This window comes from Elephantulus edwardii, unplaced genomic scaffold (assembly GCF_000299155.1).
Source record: "Elephantulus edwardii isolate Elephantulus edwardi_28Jun2011 unplaced genomic scaffold, EleEdw1.0 scaffold00148, whole genome shotgun sequence".
In the NCBI taxonomy this organism is placed as follows: Eukaryota; Metazoa; Chordata; class Mammalia; order Macroscelidea; family Macroscelididae; genus Elephantulus; species Elephantulus edwardii.
Genome location: NW_006399898.1, coordinates 4,006,096 through 4,017,886, shown reverse-complemented (window position 1 = coordinate 4,017,886; position 11,791 = coordinate 4,006,096). Strand labels below are relative to the sequence as shown.

Here is an 11,791-nt window from a genome sequence, read left to right as displayed (position 1 = left end):
ATGGGCTTCCCGCCGGCCGCCGCCTCTATCCTCCTGGGGCTCCTTCTGCAGGGCCTCCTGGAGCCGCTGCGCGGGGAACTGGGTGTGTAGTGCGTGCTGGACCCTCACGGCCAGGGGCTGGGGGACAGGAGTGGACACGGAATGCCTGGGGAGCCCCTGGAGGACACAGCCACTCAGATCACTCCCCAGAGCACAGTGTGTGCAGCGATCGCGGCTGCTGACCGTGCCCCTCCCTCCCTCCCTCCTTCCTAGTCTTCATCCCTCCGGTCATCCGCATGTCCAGCACCGAGGTCAGCGCCAGCCTGCTTGGAGGCACCGAGGACGTGACCGTGTCCCTGGCCCTGCTGCAGGACGCGGCGGGTAAGGAGAGCCCAGTCCTGCCAGTGGTGAGGCTTGGGGGGGTTGCCTCTGTCCCCCGCAAGTGAGAGAGGGGCAGGCGTGCTCGCCCAGCTCCTCTGCCACGAAATTTTACGGAAGGAAAAGTGCAAATCCCCGTAGCTAGCTAACCCCCGCCCTTAGCTTTGCGTGCCTCCCGTGCATCCCTCAGTTTACTTGGAGAAAAGAATATTTAGCAGTTTCAGAAAGGATCCCTGGAGACCCCGTGGTTAAAGGTCCAGGCAAGTGACCTTAACGTGGTGGGTTCGAATCTGCCGGCCACCCAGCGGGAGGCGGCCATGGAAGTCTTCTCCAGTAAAGATTTACAGCCTTGGAAACCTCGTGGGTCAGCTACACTCTGTCCTCCAGGGTCCCCGTTATTTGGAATTGACACCACAGAAAGCGATTTGGGTGTTTTGGATTCCCCCCACCCAGTTGGCATAAGTAGCAGCACCAGTTCAGAGACACTGTCACCTGCCCAAAGGTCACACAGCCTCTCTCCCTCAGGAGTGCTGTCCGTTCCCACTTGTGGCGTGCCCAGCAATGAGACAGGAGGCTGGAGTTTGACTGTGACCCCCAGCATGGTAAGACCAGAGGTGGAACTTTCCAGTGACCCCCGCCCCCAGAAGTCTGCAGGGTTGTTCTCTCTGGATATCACCAGATACCACTTTCTCAGGGCGTAGAACAGAGCCCCTGGGAGGTGTACATAGCTAACGGAAGGAAAGAGCTTTAAATCCCCTCAGGGCACCTTGGAAGAAAGGCCTGAAACTCTCCTCCTGCACAGGCAGCGTCTGAAAACCCTAGGGAGCACGGTTCTACCTTTTCCACACCCCAGGTTGTCATGATGACACGATGCCCAAGCACTATGAGGTTGTGGGGTCTGCTGGACAGAGGACCACTCCAGAGCTTCTTGGCCCAGAGTGGAGTCCTTTGAGCAGATCTCCAGACCTTTCTCCCACAGTGCTCCTGGTGGCTTGGAACCACTAGCCTGGTGGCACAGTGGTTAGGTGCTCCACTATGAACCAAATGGTTGATGGTTTGAACACACCATCTGCTCTCGCGGAGAGAGATGTACCAGTGTGTTTCCGTAAAGACGGCAGCCTGGGGAAGGCTATGGGGCAGTTCTACTCCGTCCCATATTAGACAGAATGGACACAATGGGAGCAAGTTTAGATGTATTTGTAGGAGTGTGTGATTCTTGGAATCTGTAAGAGTGTGCATGTGTGATCAGAGGTCAGCTAGCTTGTGTCATATTATTAAATGACAGCTTCAGTTTGTTTGGCTCTACAGTCAACACTCTTGGTACCAGCAGCCAGGAAATTAAAAGACGAATTGCATTGGGAAAGTCTGCTGTCAGAGACTTCACCAAGGTACTGAGGAGAAACGATGTACTAAGGTGCGCCTGATACAGAACATGGTCTTTGCAATTACTTGTGCATCAGAGAGCTGGACAATGACTAGAGATGATAGAAGGAGAATTGATGCCTTTGAGCTGTGGTGCTGGAGAAGTGTTGAATATACCATGGACTGCCAAGAGAACAAACAGGTTCATCCTAGAGAGGGTGAAACCAGAATGCCCCTTGGAGGCAAGGATTCTGAAGCTTCGTCTGACGTACTTTGGACATGCTGTAAGGAGGGACCAATCCTTGGAGAGGGACGTCATGCTTGGGAGGGTGGAGGGACAGTGCAGGAGAGGAAGACCCTCGATGAGATGGATCGATTCAGTGACTGGGGTCATGGTGGTAGTTGTATCAGAGACAATAAGATTGGTACAGGATAGAGCAGGGTTTAGGGCTGTAGTACATAGGGTCACTGAGTCGCAGACGACTTGACAGCACATAACGACAGTGAAACCAGGAGTTTGGAAACCACTGGTTTCACCTAGCCCTGTGTATGTTTGAGAGCGCTCAAACCTGGAGAAGTGAAACATCTTCCACTGAGTAAATGCGTCCTGAGTGTGTAAGGAGCCCTGGTGGCACAGTGCGTACTGTATTGGTTCAGATTCCTCCGCTCAGCAGGAGAAAGGATTTACAGTCCCTGACGAAGGCTCTGCAAGTTGTCCCCGACTCACCGAGAGGGCTTGTTTTTGTGTGTCGTTGAGTGTATTCTGTGTGTGCACCCTGGGTTTGTCAGGAGGAGAGAGACAGACTCTGCTTGCCAGGAGGAGAGAGACAGACTCTGCTTGCCAGGAGGAGAGAGACAGACTCTGCTTGCCAGGAGGAGAGAGACAGACTCTGCTTGCCAGGAGGAATGACGTTTTAGGGGGCTTGTCCAGAGTAAATTGGAGATGTGCCCAAGGACTTCTTTGTGTTTTGAATCTGCTGGCGGGATGGTCAGCTCAGATGCTGCTTGACCACCTGAGTGCATTTGTCGGACCTGTGTCCAGCTTTCTGGAATTATCTAGAGAGACTGCTTGAGCTCATGGTGAAGGGCAGGTTAGGAATCAGGACTTCTGAGGGGTGGTAGGATCGTTGCTGGTGAGTGCCAGCGAGCCGAGTCTGTCTGATGACGAGCTGTCGGCCTTTGAGGAGCCGTGGTGGCAGAGTGCACAGGCTTGCCCGCAGGGAAGGCAGCGGTTTGACTCACCAGCTGTTCCTGAGGGAGGAAGAGGAGGCAGCTTGCTCCTGTGCACGAGGGCAGCACTGGAAACCACGAGGGACCCTTCCTCCCTTCCCTGGAGGGAGTTGAAGTTGAGATCAATGCAGCAGTAACACGTTGGACTCAGACTGACACGTTTCTCCCCCCAGATTGCCTCTCCCCAGTGAGGGTTGGCTTGTGACCTTCACAGGTGGGTGCGTGTTGCCAGGTCTTTTTTGTGAGGTGGTGTCCAACTGCCAGTCTTTCTGCCAGCAGCCAAGCTCTTAACCACGGCACCACCAGGACTCTTCTGTCATAGCCTTCCAGGGTGGCCACGAACGGATGAGTTCATCTCTGTACAGAGTTCTCCTTGGATGAGGAGAACCGAGGCCGAGCTGTGCTTGGGCCGTGCTCGCTTCCCTTCTCACAGTTGTTATGTGAAGGTGCCGGTCCCCGTGCACAGCGCTGTTTGTTTTTCAGAACACGTTGGAAGTGACGGTGCGGCTGGAGAGGGCCACGGACTGGTGTGCCTCCAACGGGACGGATTCCTTCCCGGGGTCCCCGTGCCTCGTGCAGACGCTGCTGGTGTCGGCGTCTCACCACGCTTCCTGCTCAGCTCATTTACTCATTCAGGCGGAGATTTATGCCAACTCCTCCCTGGCCCATAATGCATCAGGCAAGTCTAAGCTCTCACGGCTCTGGAGCCGAGGCCGGCTCTGCCGTCTTTCTGTTGATTTTGCTGACTTGACCTCGGTGGTGAATTTGTGTTCTCATCTTAAACGTGTTTCCTTTTGTTTCGTTTACTTCCATATGCTTTCAGTTTGTTCTGTTTTCTTTCTATTTGTGTGTGTGTGTGTGTGTGTGTGTGTGTACCATCAAATCGGATCTGACTGGTACAGGAGGAGATTGTCCCTCCTTCTCCAGCAGAGCATCTGGTGGATTTGAACCGTGTACCTCTGGAATTGCAGTGCAGCTTCTTGCCACTAGGCCACCAGAGCGCGCCAGTTTGCTCTGTTTTAAGTAAGATTTCTTTCTTTCTTTTTTTTTTAAATTTTATTATTTGTGTACTGTCAAATCAGATCTGACTGGTACAGGAGGAGATTGTCCCTCCTTCTCCAGCAGAGCATCTGGTGGGTGGATTCGAACCATGCACCTCTGGGATTGTAGTGCAACTTCTTGCAACTTCTTGCCACTAGGCCACCAGAGCTCCCCTTTAAGTAAGATTTCTTCTTGTCTTACTTGACTGCTCATATCTTGGTGAGCTGCCTTCAGTCTATTGGGCGGAACCACAGGCCACAGCTGCCACCACTGAGTCAGTTCTGTTCTGACAGCAGCATGTAGGACCACGTAGGGCGGCCCGGTAGACTTTCTAAGGCAGCAATCTTTATGCAGACACCCTGCCTGAGTTTTCTCCCTCCTTGGGAGTGGCTGGTGGGTTTGAACCCCTGACCTTTTCATTGACAACTGAGCCTTATTAACCACCAGAGCTGGTTCTTAGGGAGAAGATAAAATATGAACAGGTGCCTTCTTTCTACTTACTGATTTCTATGACTCAGTCTTTTTAAAAAAAGAGGAAAGGATTCCTGAGGTTATAGAGAAGGTATTTATTAGAGAGTTTATAGAAAAAGTAACACTGAAAAGTAGCTTTTCAGTGAAAAGTTTTAACTCCCAACTCCTCTTTCAAGAGGCAGACTTATGCCAGAAACCAGGGCCTCTTTTTAAAAAATATACAATCAAGCCACACTATTTTATACCTTGGCATTTTTAGATAATTTTCTAGACTGGTTTTTTTTTGTTATTTTTTTAAATCTTATTTTTATTTATTTTTTTAAATGAGATTTTAATGAAAGTTTATAAAGACCTTGGGTTTTGGGTTTCCAATCGTTCATTGTTGCACATTTTCCTCTCTGCCTCCGCCCCCCAGATCGCTTTTTTCTTGGGGAAAAAAGTTCTTTCATTGTTGTACAGACCCCCACCCCAACCCCTAGACTGTGGTTTTGGGTATGTGTGTCTCACATTTAGGGAGCTCGCGTGGCCCCGCTGCAAGGAGCAGTGCTGTCCACCTGCAGGCTCGTGACTCAGGTCACCAGCTGCTCTCGGGGAGACAGAGGGACAGTCGCCTGCTCTGTGCTTCCTGCCTCTGAAAGCCCACTGGAGGGCCAGCTGTGGGTTAGTTTTGACTCAACAGCAAACACCACCACCACACACCGCCACCCATTTTGCTGGGTACAACTTAGTGCTTATTAATTTGAATCACCGTGTTGTACGACCCTCAGCACGTTCTCTTCCCTGAACTTACTGTCGTGCTAAACAGGGAATCTGTGTGCAGGAGGCACCGCCCGTTATTCCGCCCCTCAGTTCCTGGTATCTCCCAGGGCCAGTCTGGTCTCTGCGAAGTCTCCTCTTCTGGGCATTTCCCGCAGGTGGGATTACAGAGCCTGTGGTCTTATGTGTTGGCTTCGAGGGGCCTCTGGTTAGTGCTCAGTGTGTTATAGTGGTAATCGACACACAGTCTCCTCCCACTAAAGTTTACACCCTCAGAAACCGAGCGAATGAGTCAGGATTGATTCAAAAGCAGTAGCTTCAATTTTGGGTTTTTCTCCCTTCGTATGTTTTCAGGATTCACCTATGTTGTAGCTTGTATGGAAGGACTTCTTTTCTTTGACATAACAGTTCAGCCGTCCTGTCTCTGTGCGTGCCCTGTTTTGGATCATCTCACAAGACTTTTTATGACGCTCTTACACATTTCAGATGACAGTCACGTATGAAGACTTCTTAGGCATTGGGAAACCAAAAAATGCGGGCGACTCGATTTCCCTCCCCCCCCATTATTCACTTTATTGTGGTCTGCAGATATTTCTGTGATATGTATGGATTCCGTTGTCTGGATAGACCAGGTCGCTACCTGAGGCATCCTTTACCTGAGGGAACTGAACTCTTTTCTGGTTTTTGGCTTCAGCTGTCTTCACTGGGCATGGAGCACGCCTTCGGATGGGAAGCGTGGCTCTGCACCGTCTAAGCACAGAAGACCCTGACGGTGGAGGTGCTGGTTGAAGGCTTAGGCATCACTTCCCTCCGTCCTCCTTTGTCACATCTGTGTCCATTACAAACTCCAGCACCTCTGGCCTCTACAGTCAGCTAGATGGAGAATGGAGGGGGAGGCTTTCCTAAGTAGGAGTCAGACCCCTCGCTTTCACTTCTGCTGTCACTTCCTGTACTCGTCATAGCCTCTATCTGAGTTCCTCCCTGTGGTTCTGGAAGTTTGCATGGATTAAGTCCAGACTCTCCCATCTTCTGTGTCTCTACGTGGATACACCTCAGAGTTGCCTTTTGGTCCTGATTCCGTTAATGATACTGAAATGAAGCAAGTCACACGAATCTTTTGTTTTCTGGTGTATTTCAGAGTTAGAGGTTGATAGGTCACTGTTGTCTGCTAAGTGTGTAACAGTATGCGGCAAAAAAGGTCCAACTATTTTGAGAATGACTAAAATGTGACAGGTGTACAGTGAGCTCATGCTGTGGGGGAAATTGCACGTCCAGACTTGCTTGACAGAGCATTGTCATAAATCATCTGTGTGTTCAAAACCCCACGGCATCAGGGAAGCACGAGGTGGAGATCGATAGAACGAAATTCACACCAGATGCTCTGCCGGGGAAGGAGGGACAATTTCCTCCTGTACCAGTCAGATCTGATTTGACGGTACACGCATACACAAAAATAATAAAAATTTAAAAAAATTAAAAAAAAAACAAAACCAAAAATGAAATTCACTTGTTTAGAAAGGTTCCAGAGATAGATCATCAAGTGAGGGGAGAGCCCCAAAACAGCCCAAGTGCAGATGGGTACCTAGAATGTGCTGTCTCTAGTTTCAAAGGAGTGTGGGGGTTTGTTCCCCAGGAAGAAAGTCCGTCAAGGTTCATGTTTGCAGATGGACCAAAAAAGTGACCCGGAGACGGACTAAGAGCGTTGTTGTTATTATTGGCACCGTTGTTATTGTTAGGTACTGTCGAGTGGACTCTGACTCCGAGTGACCCTGTGAACAACAGATCTGAGCCCCGTTCTATCTCGTGCCATCCTTGTACCTCTGACACATCTGGGCCCATTGCTGCAGTCGTGTGTCAGTCCAGCTGGTTGAGGGTCTTCCTCTGCTTACTGACCCTCCACCTTTCTAGGTGTGATGTCCCTTTCCTAGGAAGAGCCTCTGTTAGCAACCTGACCCACAGGAATCTCACTGAAGCGGGGAGGTGCAGGGTTGTAAGGACCTGGTGGCAGCTGACCAGGAGACTTTTCCTCTAAACATGAGGAGAAGTGGCTGCTTTATGGTCCTACACAACCAACCCCCAATACACAGCAAAAGAAAGAATTTCATCCACCAGACATTCTGCTGGAGAAGGAGGGGCAATCTCCTCCTGTACCTGTCACATTCAATTTGATGGTACATACACACGTTAAAAAAAAATAAAAATTCATAGGCTGATGGAAAATGCTAATACCAGTGCTTCCTTTAAGGGGAAACCCATAACCTGCTTGATATCTATCTAGTTCTGCAAACATGGCTAAAAGCAATAGAGGGAACGGTCAGTTTGCACTCATTCTGGGAATAAATAAGTCTAAGGAGACCTTAGCTAGCATATAATAAGTGTTGTCATTTGGGGGCATTTATAGGATTAAGCATGGAAGGAGTTAGAAGCAAGCATATATTGGGAGAGAGAGATTCTGGAAGGATATCTGAGAAGTGTACAGCCTGCTACCAAGTCTTGGCAGATGTGGGTGCTTGTAGGAGCAGAGAGTGAGGGCTTTCACCAGGTACTTGTTTTAGTGTCCTTTTGATTTTTTTTTAATCATATGAATGTATTACCTATTTAAAGGTTTAAATAAACAGTACATTTTTCAGCGTTTAGAATTTAAAGTGAACTCAAATTGTTATTAATTGGTTGTTTTTAAAAAAAAACCCCGTCCACCCCACTTTGTTATTGGTGCATGTGTTGAGATGAATCCGGCGACCGCTGTGACAGGACAGAGCTGCTCCAGAGGGCTCCCTGGCTGGAATCTTTGAGCCAAACGGCTAACAAGATAAATGGGAAGTATAACATCACGGGGTCGGTGGAGACCCTTGACTGTGTTGCGGACTGCAGAAGAACGCACAAAGCAGTCTTAGGACACGTGTGGCCCCGTGGACGGGAGGATGGCAAAAGCCTAACTCACGTGCTGTGGGCTACGTTGTCAGGGGGGACTAGTCCCTGGAGGAGACCGTCACGCGGGCAGGTGGTGCAAAGGGGAGGACCCTGCATAAGAGGGACAGACTGACCGACTGACCCCATGGCTGCAGCAGCGGGCCCAGCAAGGCGGTGACAGTGGCCAGCGCGGGCAGGGGGGGTGTTGTGATGGAGCCAAGTTCATGATGAACGAGAGCCGCTCTACAGGTCCAGCAGCTGCGTAACAGGCAGAGCTGTGACTTCTTCCCTCCTTTAAAAGATGCTTCTATGCTGTTGTTGTTCTTTCGTGCCCCTGAATTTATGATTCATGGTGGCCCCCTGGACGCAGCTCTGAGCCTCGGCCTTTCCTGCTCTGTCCTCACAATCTCGGACGTGCCCGAGCCTATTGTCATGGTCACTGTCTCAGTAGACCTTGTTCAAGTTCTCTTTCTTTGACCTTCCCCCTTTTGCAGCATGATGCCTTTTTCCAAGGGCTGGGCCCTTCTGACAACATGCAAAGGTTTAAGAGATGGAATTCCTTCCCGCCTGCCTCCAAGGAGCGATTAGATAATATTTCAGAATGCCGTTGTACGAATAGCCAAACCGTAGAAATGTAGAATCTTTCCTAGTAGTATTTATGAGATGTCCACTCTGACCCTGTGAAGGTATGAAAAGTTTTGCAGCCATGCAGACAGAGACGAGGACAAGGACAGAAGGACAGACAGCAGGTACGTGGGGTGCCTAGATCACCGAGCTTTCTAGAGCATGTTGTCCCAGGGGCTGAGCAAGCAACGCAGGCGACATGGACAGATCCACCAACGTCTGTCTGTATGTCACATAGTAAAACCCTACCCTGAAACGCCCTGGGCTGCCCGCAGGCCGGGTTACACAGAGACTCAGGCTTCGCTGTGGTGACAGTCTGTCACGTGGGCCACCTTGTTCCTGGGTCCCATGGGCTTAACTAGGGTTCTACTATCTCGTGGCGTAGGCTGTATGATTAGTTGTCTGGATGCTTTAACTTTAGCAGGTACACAGAATATGCACAAATGATCACTGTGTTTCCCCAGCGTGTACCGAGTCCTAGGACAAACAGAAAATCTAACAGATTGAAACAAAACATCTGTGAGACATGTGTGTCTGTGTAACAACCTTTTTGTCAAAGCCTCAGCTGTCACATGTCTTGTTCGTGATGTTTATCATGTCATACCACCACCACTGCCCCTTTCCACATTCTACCACCCCCTTTAGAGGCACCCCCTAAGAAATGAGTGCCTTCACCCAAACCCCGCCCTCTTCCGCACCGGTAAGCACACGTGAGCCTTGGTCTCTGGACGTTGGTATGTTTGGTCTAAGTATTGTCCTGAGGTTGACTGATTTTGCCCAACGCAAGGCTTCAGGGGTCAGTCGTGCTGGAGCGTGTATTAGGGCTTCCTGTCTCTCTGCGGATGAGGATGACACATCTGTCAGATCAGTGACCGCAAGGGACTGGCAAGTGTAACATCCTTTGGGTCACAAGGCTGAAATTTGTAACGTGCTCCTTTCTTTAAGGTAAGCGGAAAGTCCAAAAAACTCCCGATATCCTGAAGTGTCAGCAGTAAGCCGTGGGAACTTGACCTGTTCATAGGACACATTTTCCCTGTTTCTATCAGCCTCTTCATCTATTACCACACTTTAACTTTATTATTTTCTATTACCCACTGTCTCATCAGCAGCCTTTTGGAGTATCACATTGTCTACTCGGTTGGTTTCACGACCTGTGATCTGTCCCTGTTCAGGTCTCCCTCTCTCTGCCCCCAGAGTGTGGTGTCCATCCACTTCAGCCTTCTGTTTATAACTCTTGGAAGCCCCTCGCTGCCCATGATGAGTCCTGGAACCTGGCTGGACCCCCCTGCCTGGACCTGGATCCGACCCCCTTGGTGGGGAGCACTTTACGATACGAGGTCCCAGCCTCAGCCCAGTGGACAGTGGTTTCTTTGGCTGGAGAACACCCGCCTTTTCCCACCTCCTCCCCCCCCCACCCGGTCTCACCTGGTCAGCCTCCTCTCTCCCCTTCAGGCTCAGTTCAGTTAACGTCTCAGATGCCCAGCCTAGGCCATGTGCCCTTCTGGGTTCTCATGACGCCTGTTCTGTGGTTTACTCCTTTATGGTCATGTTACCTGGTTACCTGACTCCCCTTTCTGTTAGTGAAGGTTCCTTAAGGGAAACTGCTGTGTCTCCCTGTGTCACCAGGACACAGCTCCTAGCAGACGAGAGTGCATTAGGGACTGGAGGGTGAGCACGTACTGTGATTGACTAGATCTCACAGTTGGACGGCTTCCTGATCTGCGATGGGAAATGTCACCGTGACTTCAGCATTCTCTGTTGAAAGAGGCTTTGCATTGGAAGGAGTCAATGCACAATACGCACCTGTGTCACATAAAGGATTGTTCTGTTCATTGAGACTTGAGTGCATTAGACTTGGCCTAACTGTGGGTGGGTTAGTTGTCTTCAAGATGGACCTCCTTATCACAGGGTCTTTTCTCCCCGTGGGTTTCAGCGTTCCTCTCTGTGCGTGGAGTGGATGCGCAGTGAGGCGTTCAGTGTGTTGGAAGCTCAGATCCTTGGAGTGGTTCCGTGATGTGTGGTGGACGTGGTCGTCTCCAAAACAAACGACTGGCTTTGGGGCATCAGGCATGTGGTGGGACACGCCAGTGCTTCCTCAGAGGATTTCTCACTCGCCTCGTCTGTTGTTTGTGCCTTTCAGAGAACACGACAGTTATTCCCAACCAGGTCTACCAGCCCCTCGGCCCTTGTCCCTGTAACTTGACAGCGGGGGCCTGTGACATCCGCTGCTGTTGTGACCAGGTACGTCCCCTCTGTTAACAGGGTGCAGGGGTTATGCCACCCAGGAGCACGGGGCGAGCACCCGTGGTTCCCCATCTGCAGCTGTTTGTGAATAGGCTTTCAAAAGGGAGGTTACGTCGTGTTGCAAACTGTTTTCCCCAGGGGTATCATCTCTCTTTCCTTTTAACCTTTGGTTGTGGGCTGAGTCGGTGTTAATGGAGCCGGTTGGTCTGCCATCCACCATTCCCACAGATCTGCTTCGTGGCTCTGACTCCTGTCCCCACATTGCACTCCTCATGCCTGCCCCTTCTTCCTGCGTCCATTCATCCTGCCTTCCTCTGGCCTCTGTCTTCTGAGCATCAGCCCCGGGCCGGTGCTGCCCCTGTGATCCTCTCGAAGGGCTGAGTCACTCCCTGGTGTCGTGACTCTCCTGGTCGACTTGTCTGTACTGTAACTGAAAGTTATGCCACAGGAATGAGCTCGGCTCCAGGATCAAAGTGTAACCAAGGGCCCTGGGTCCCACCGGCCTCCATCAGAACAGCCTGCTTGGCCGGGGACTTGGAGTTCTGCTGCACGTTTCTCTCCCACCCTCTCTCTCCAGGCCCCTGTACTGTGACCCCTCTCAGAGTGTCAGCACCAATCCCCGGACCTTCTAGTTCTTCTCATCTCAGAGTTACAATATCTTCTCGTAGAGGTTCGGCCGTTTGTGGAAGGGAAAAAAGAAATGATTGCATGTATGTGCAGAATCATGATTGTTAAAATTATACTGAAGGATGGTTTTAATCTTACGTAGAAGTTTGTAAGGGGCTTTCTACAAAGA

General features: G+C 50.6%; 1 protein-coding gene across 1 annotated transcript in view; it reads left to right on the top strand.

Moving 5' to 3' along the window:
• Positions 1-11,791, top strand: part of TCTN2 (tectonic family member 2) — a 32,186-nt gene continuing 20,395 nt past the window's right edge. Inside the window, exons 1-5 of the mRNA XM_006894690.1 lie at positions 1-82; positions 253-360; positions 883-959; positions 3,433-3,628; positions 10,892-10,992. Coding sequence (XP_006894752.1) covers positions 1-82; positions 253-360; positions 883-959; positions 3,433-3,628; positions 10,892-10,992 — 564 coding nt within the window. The remainder of the gene's footprint in view (positions 83-252; positions 361-882; positions 960-3,432; positions 3,629-10,891; positions 10,993-11,791) is intronic.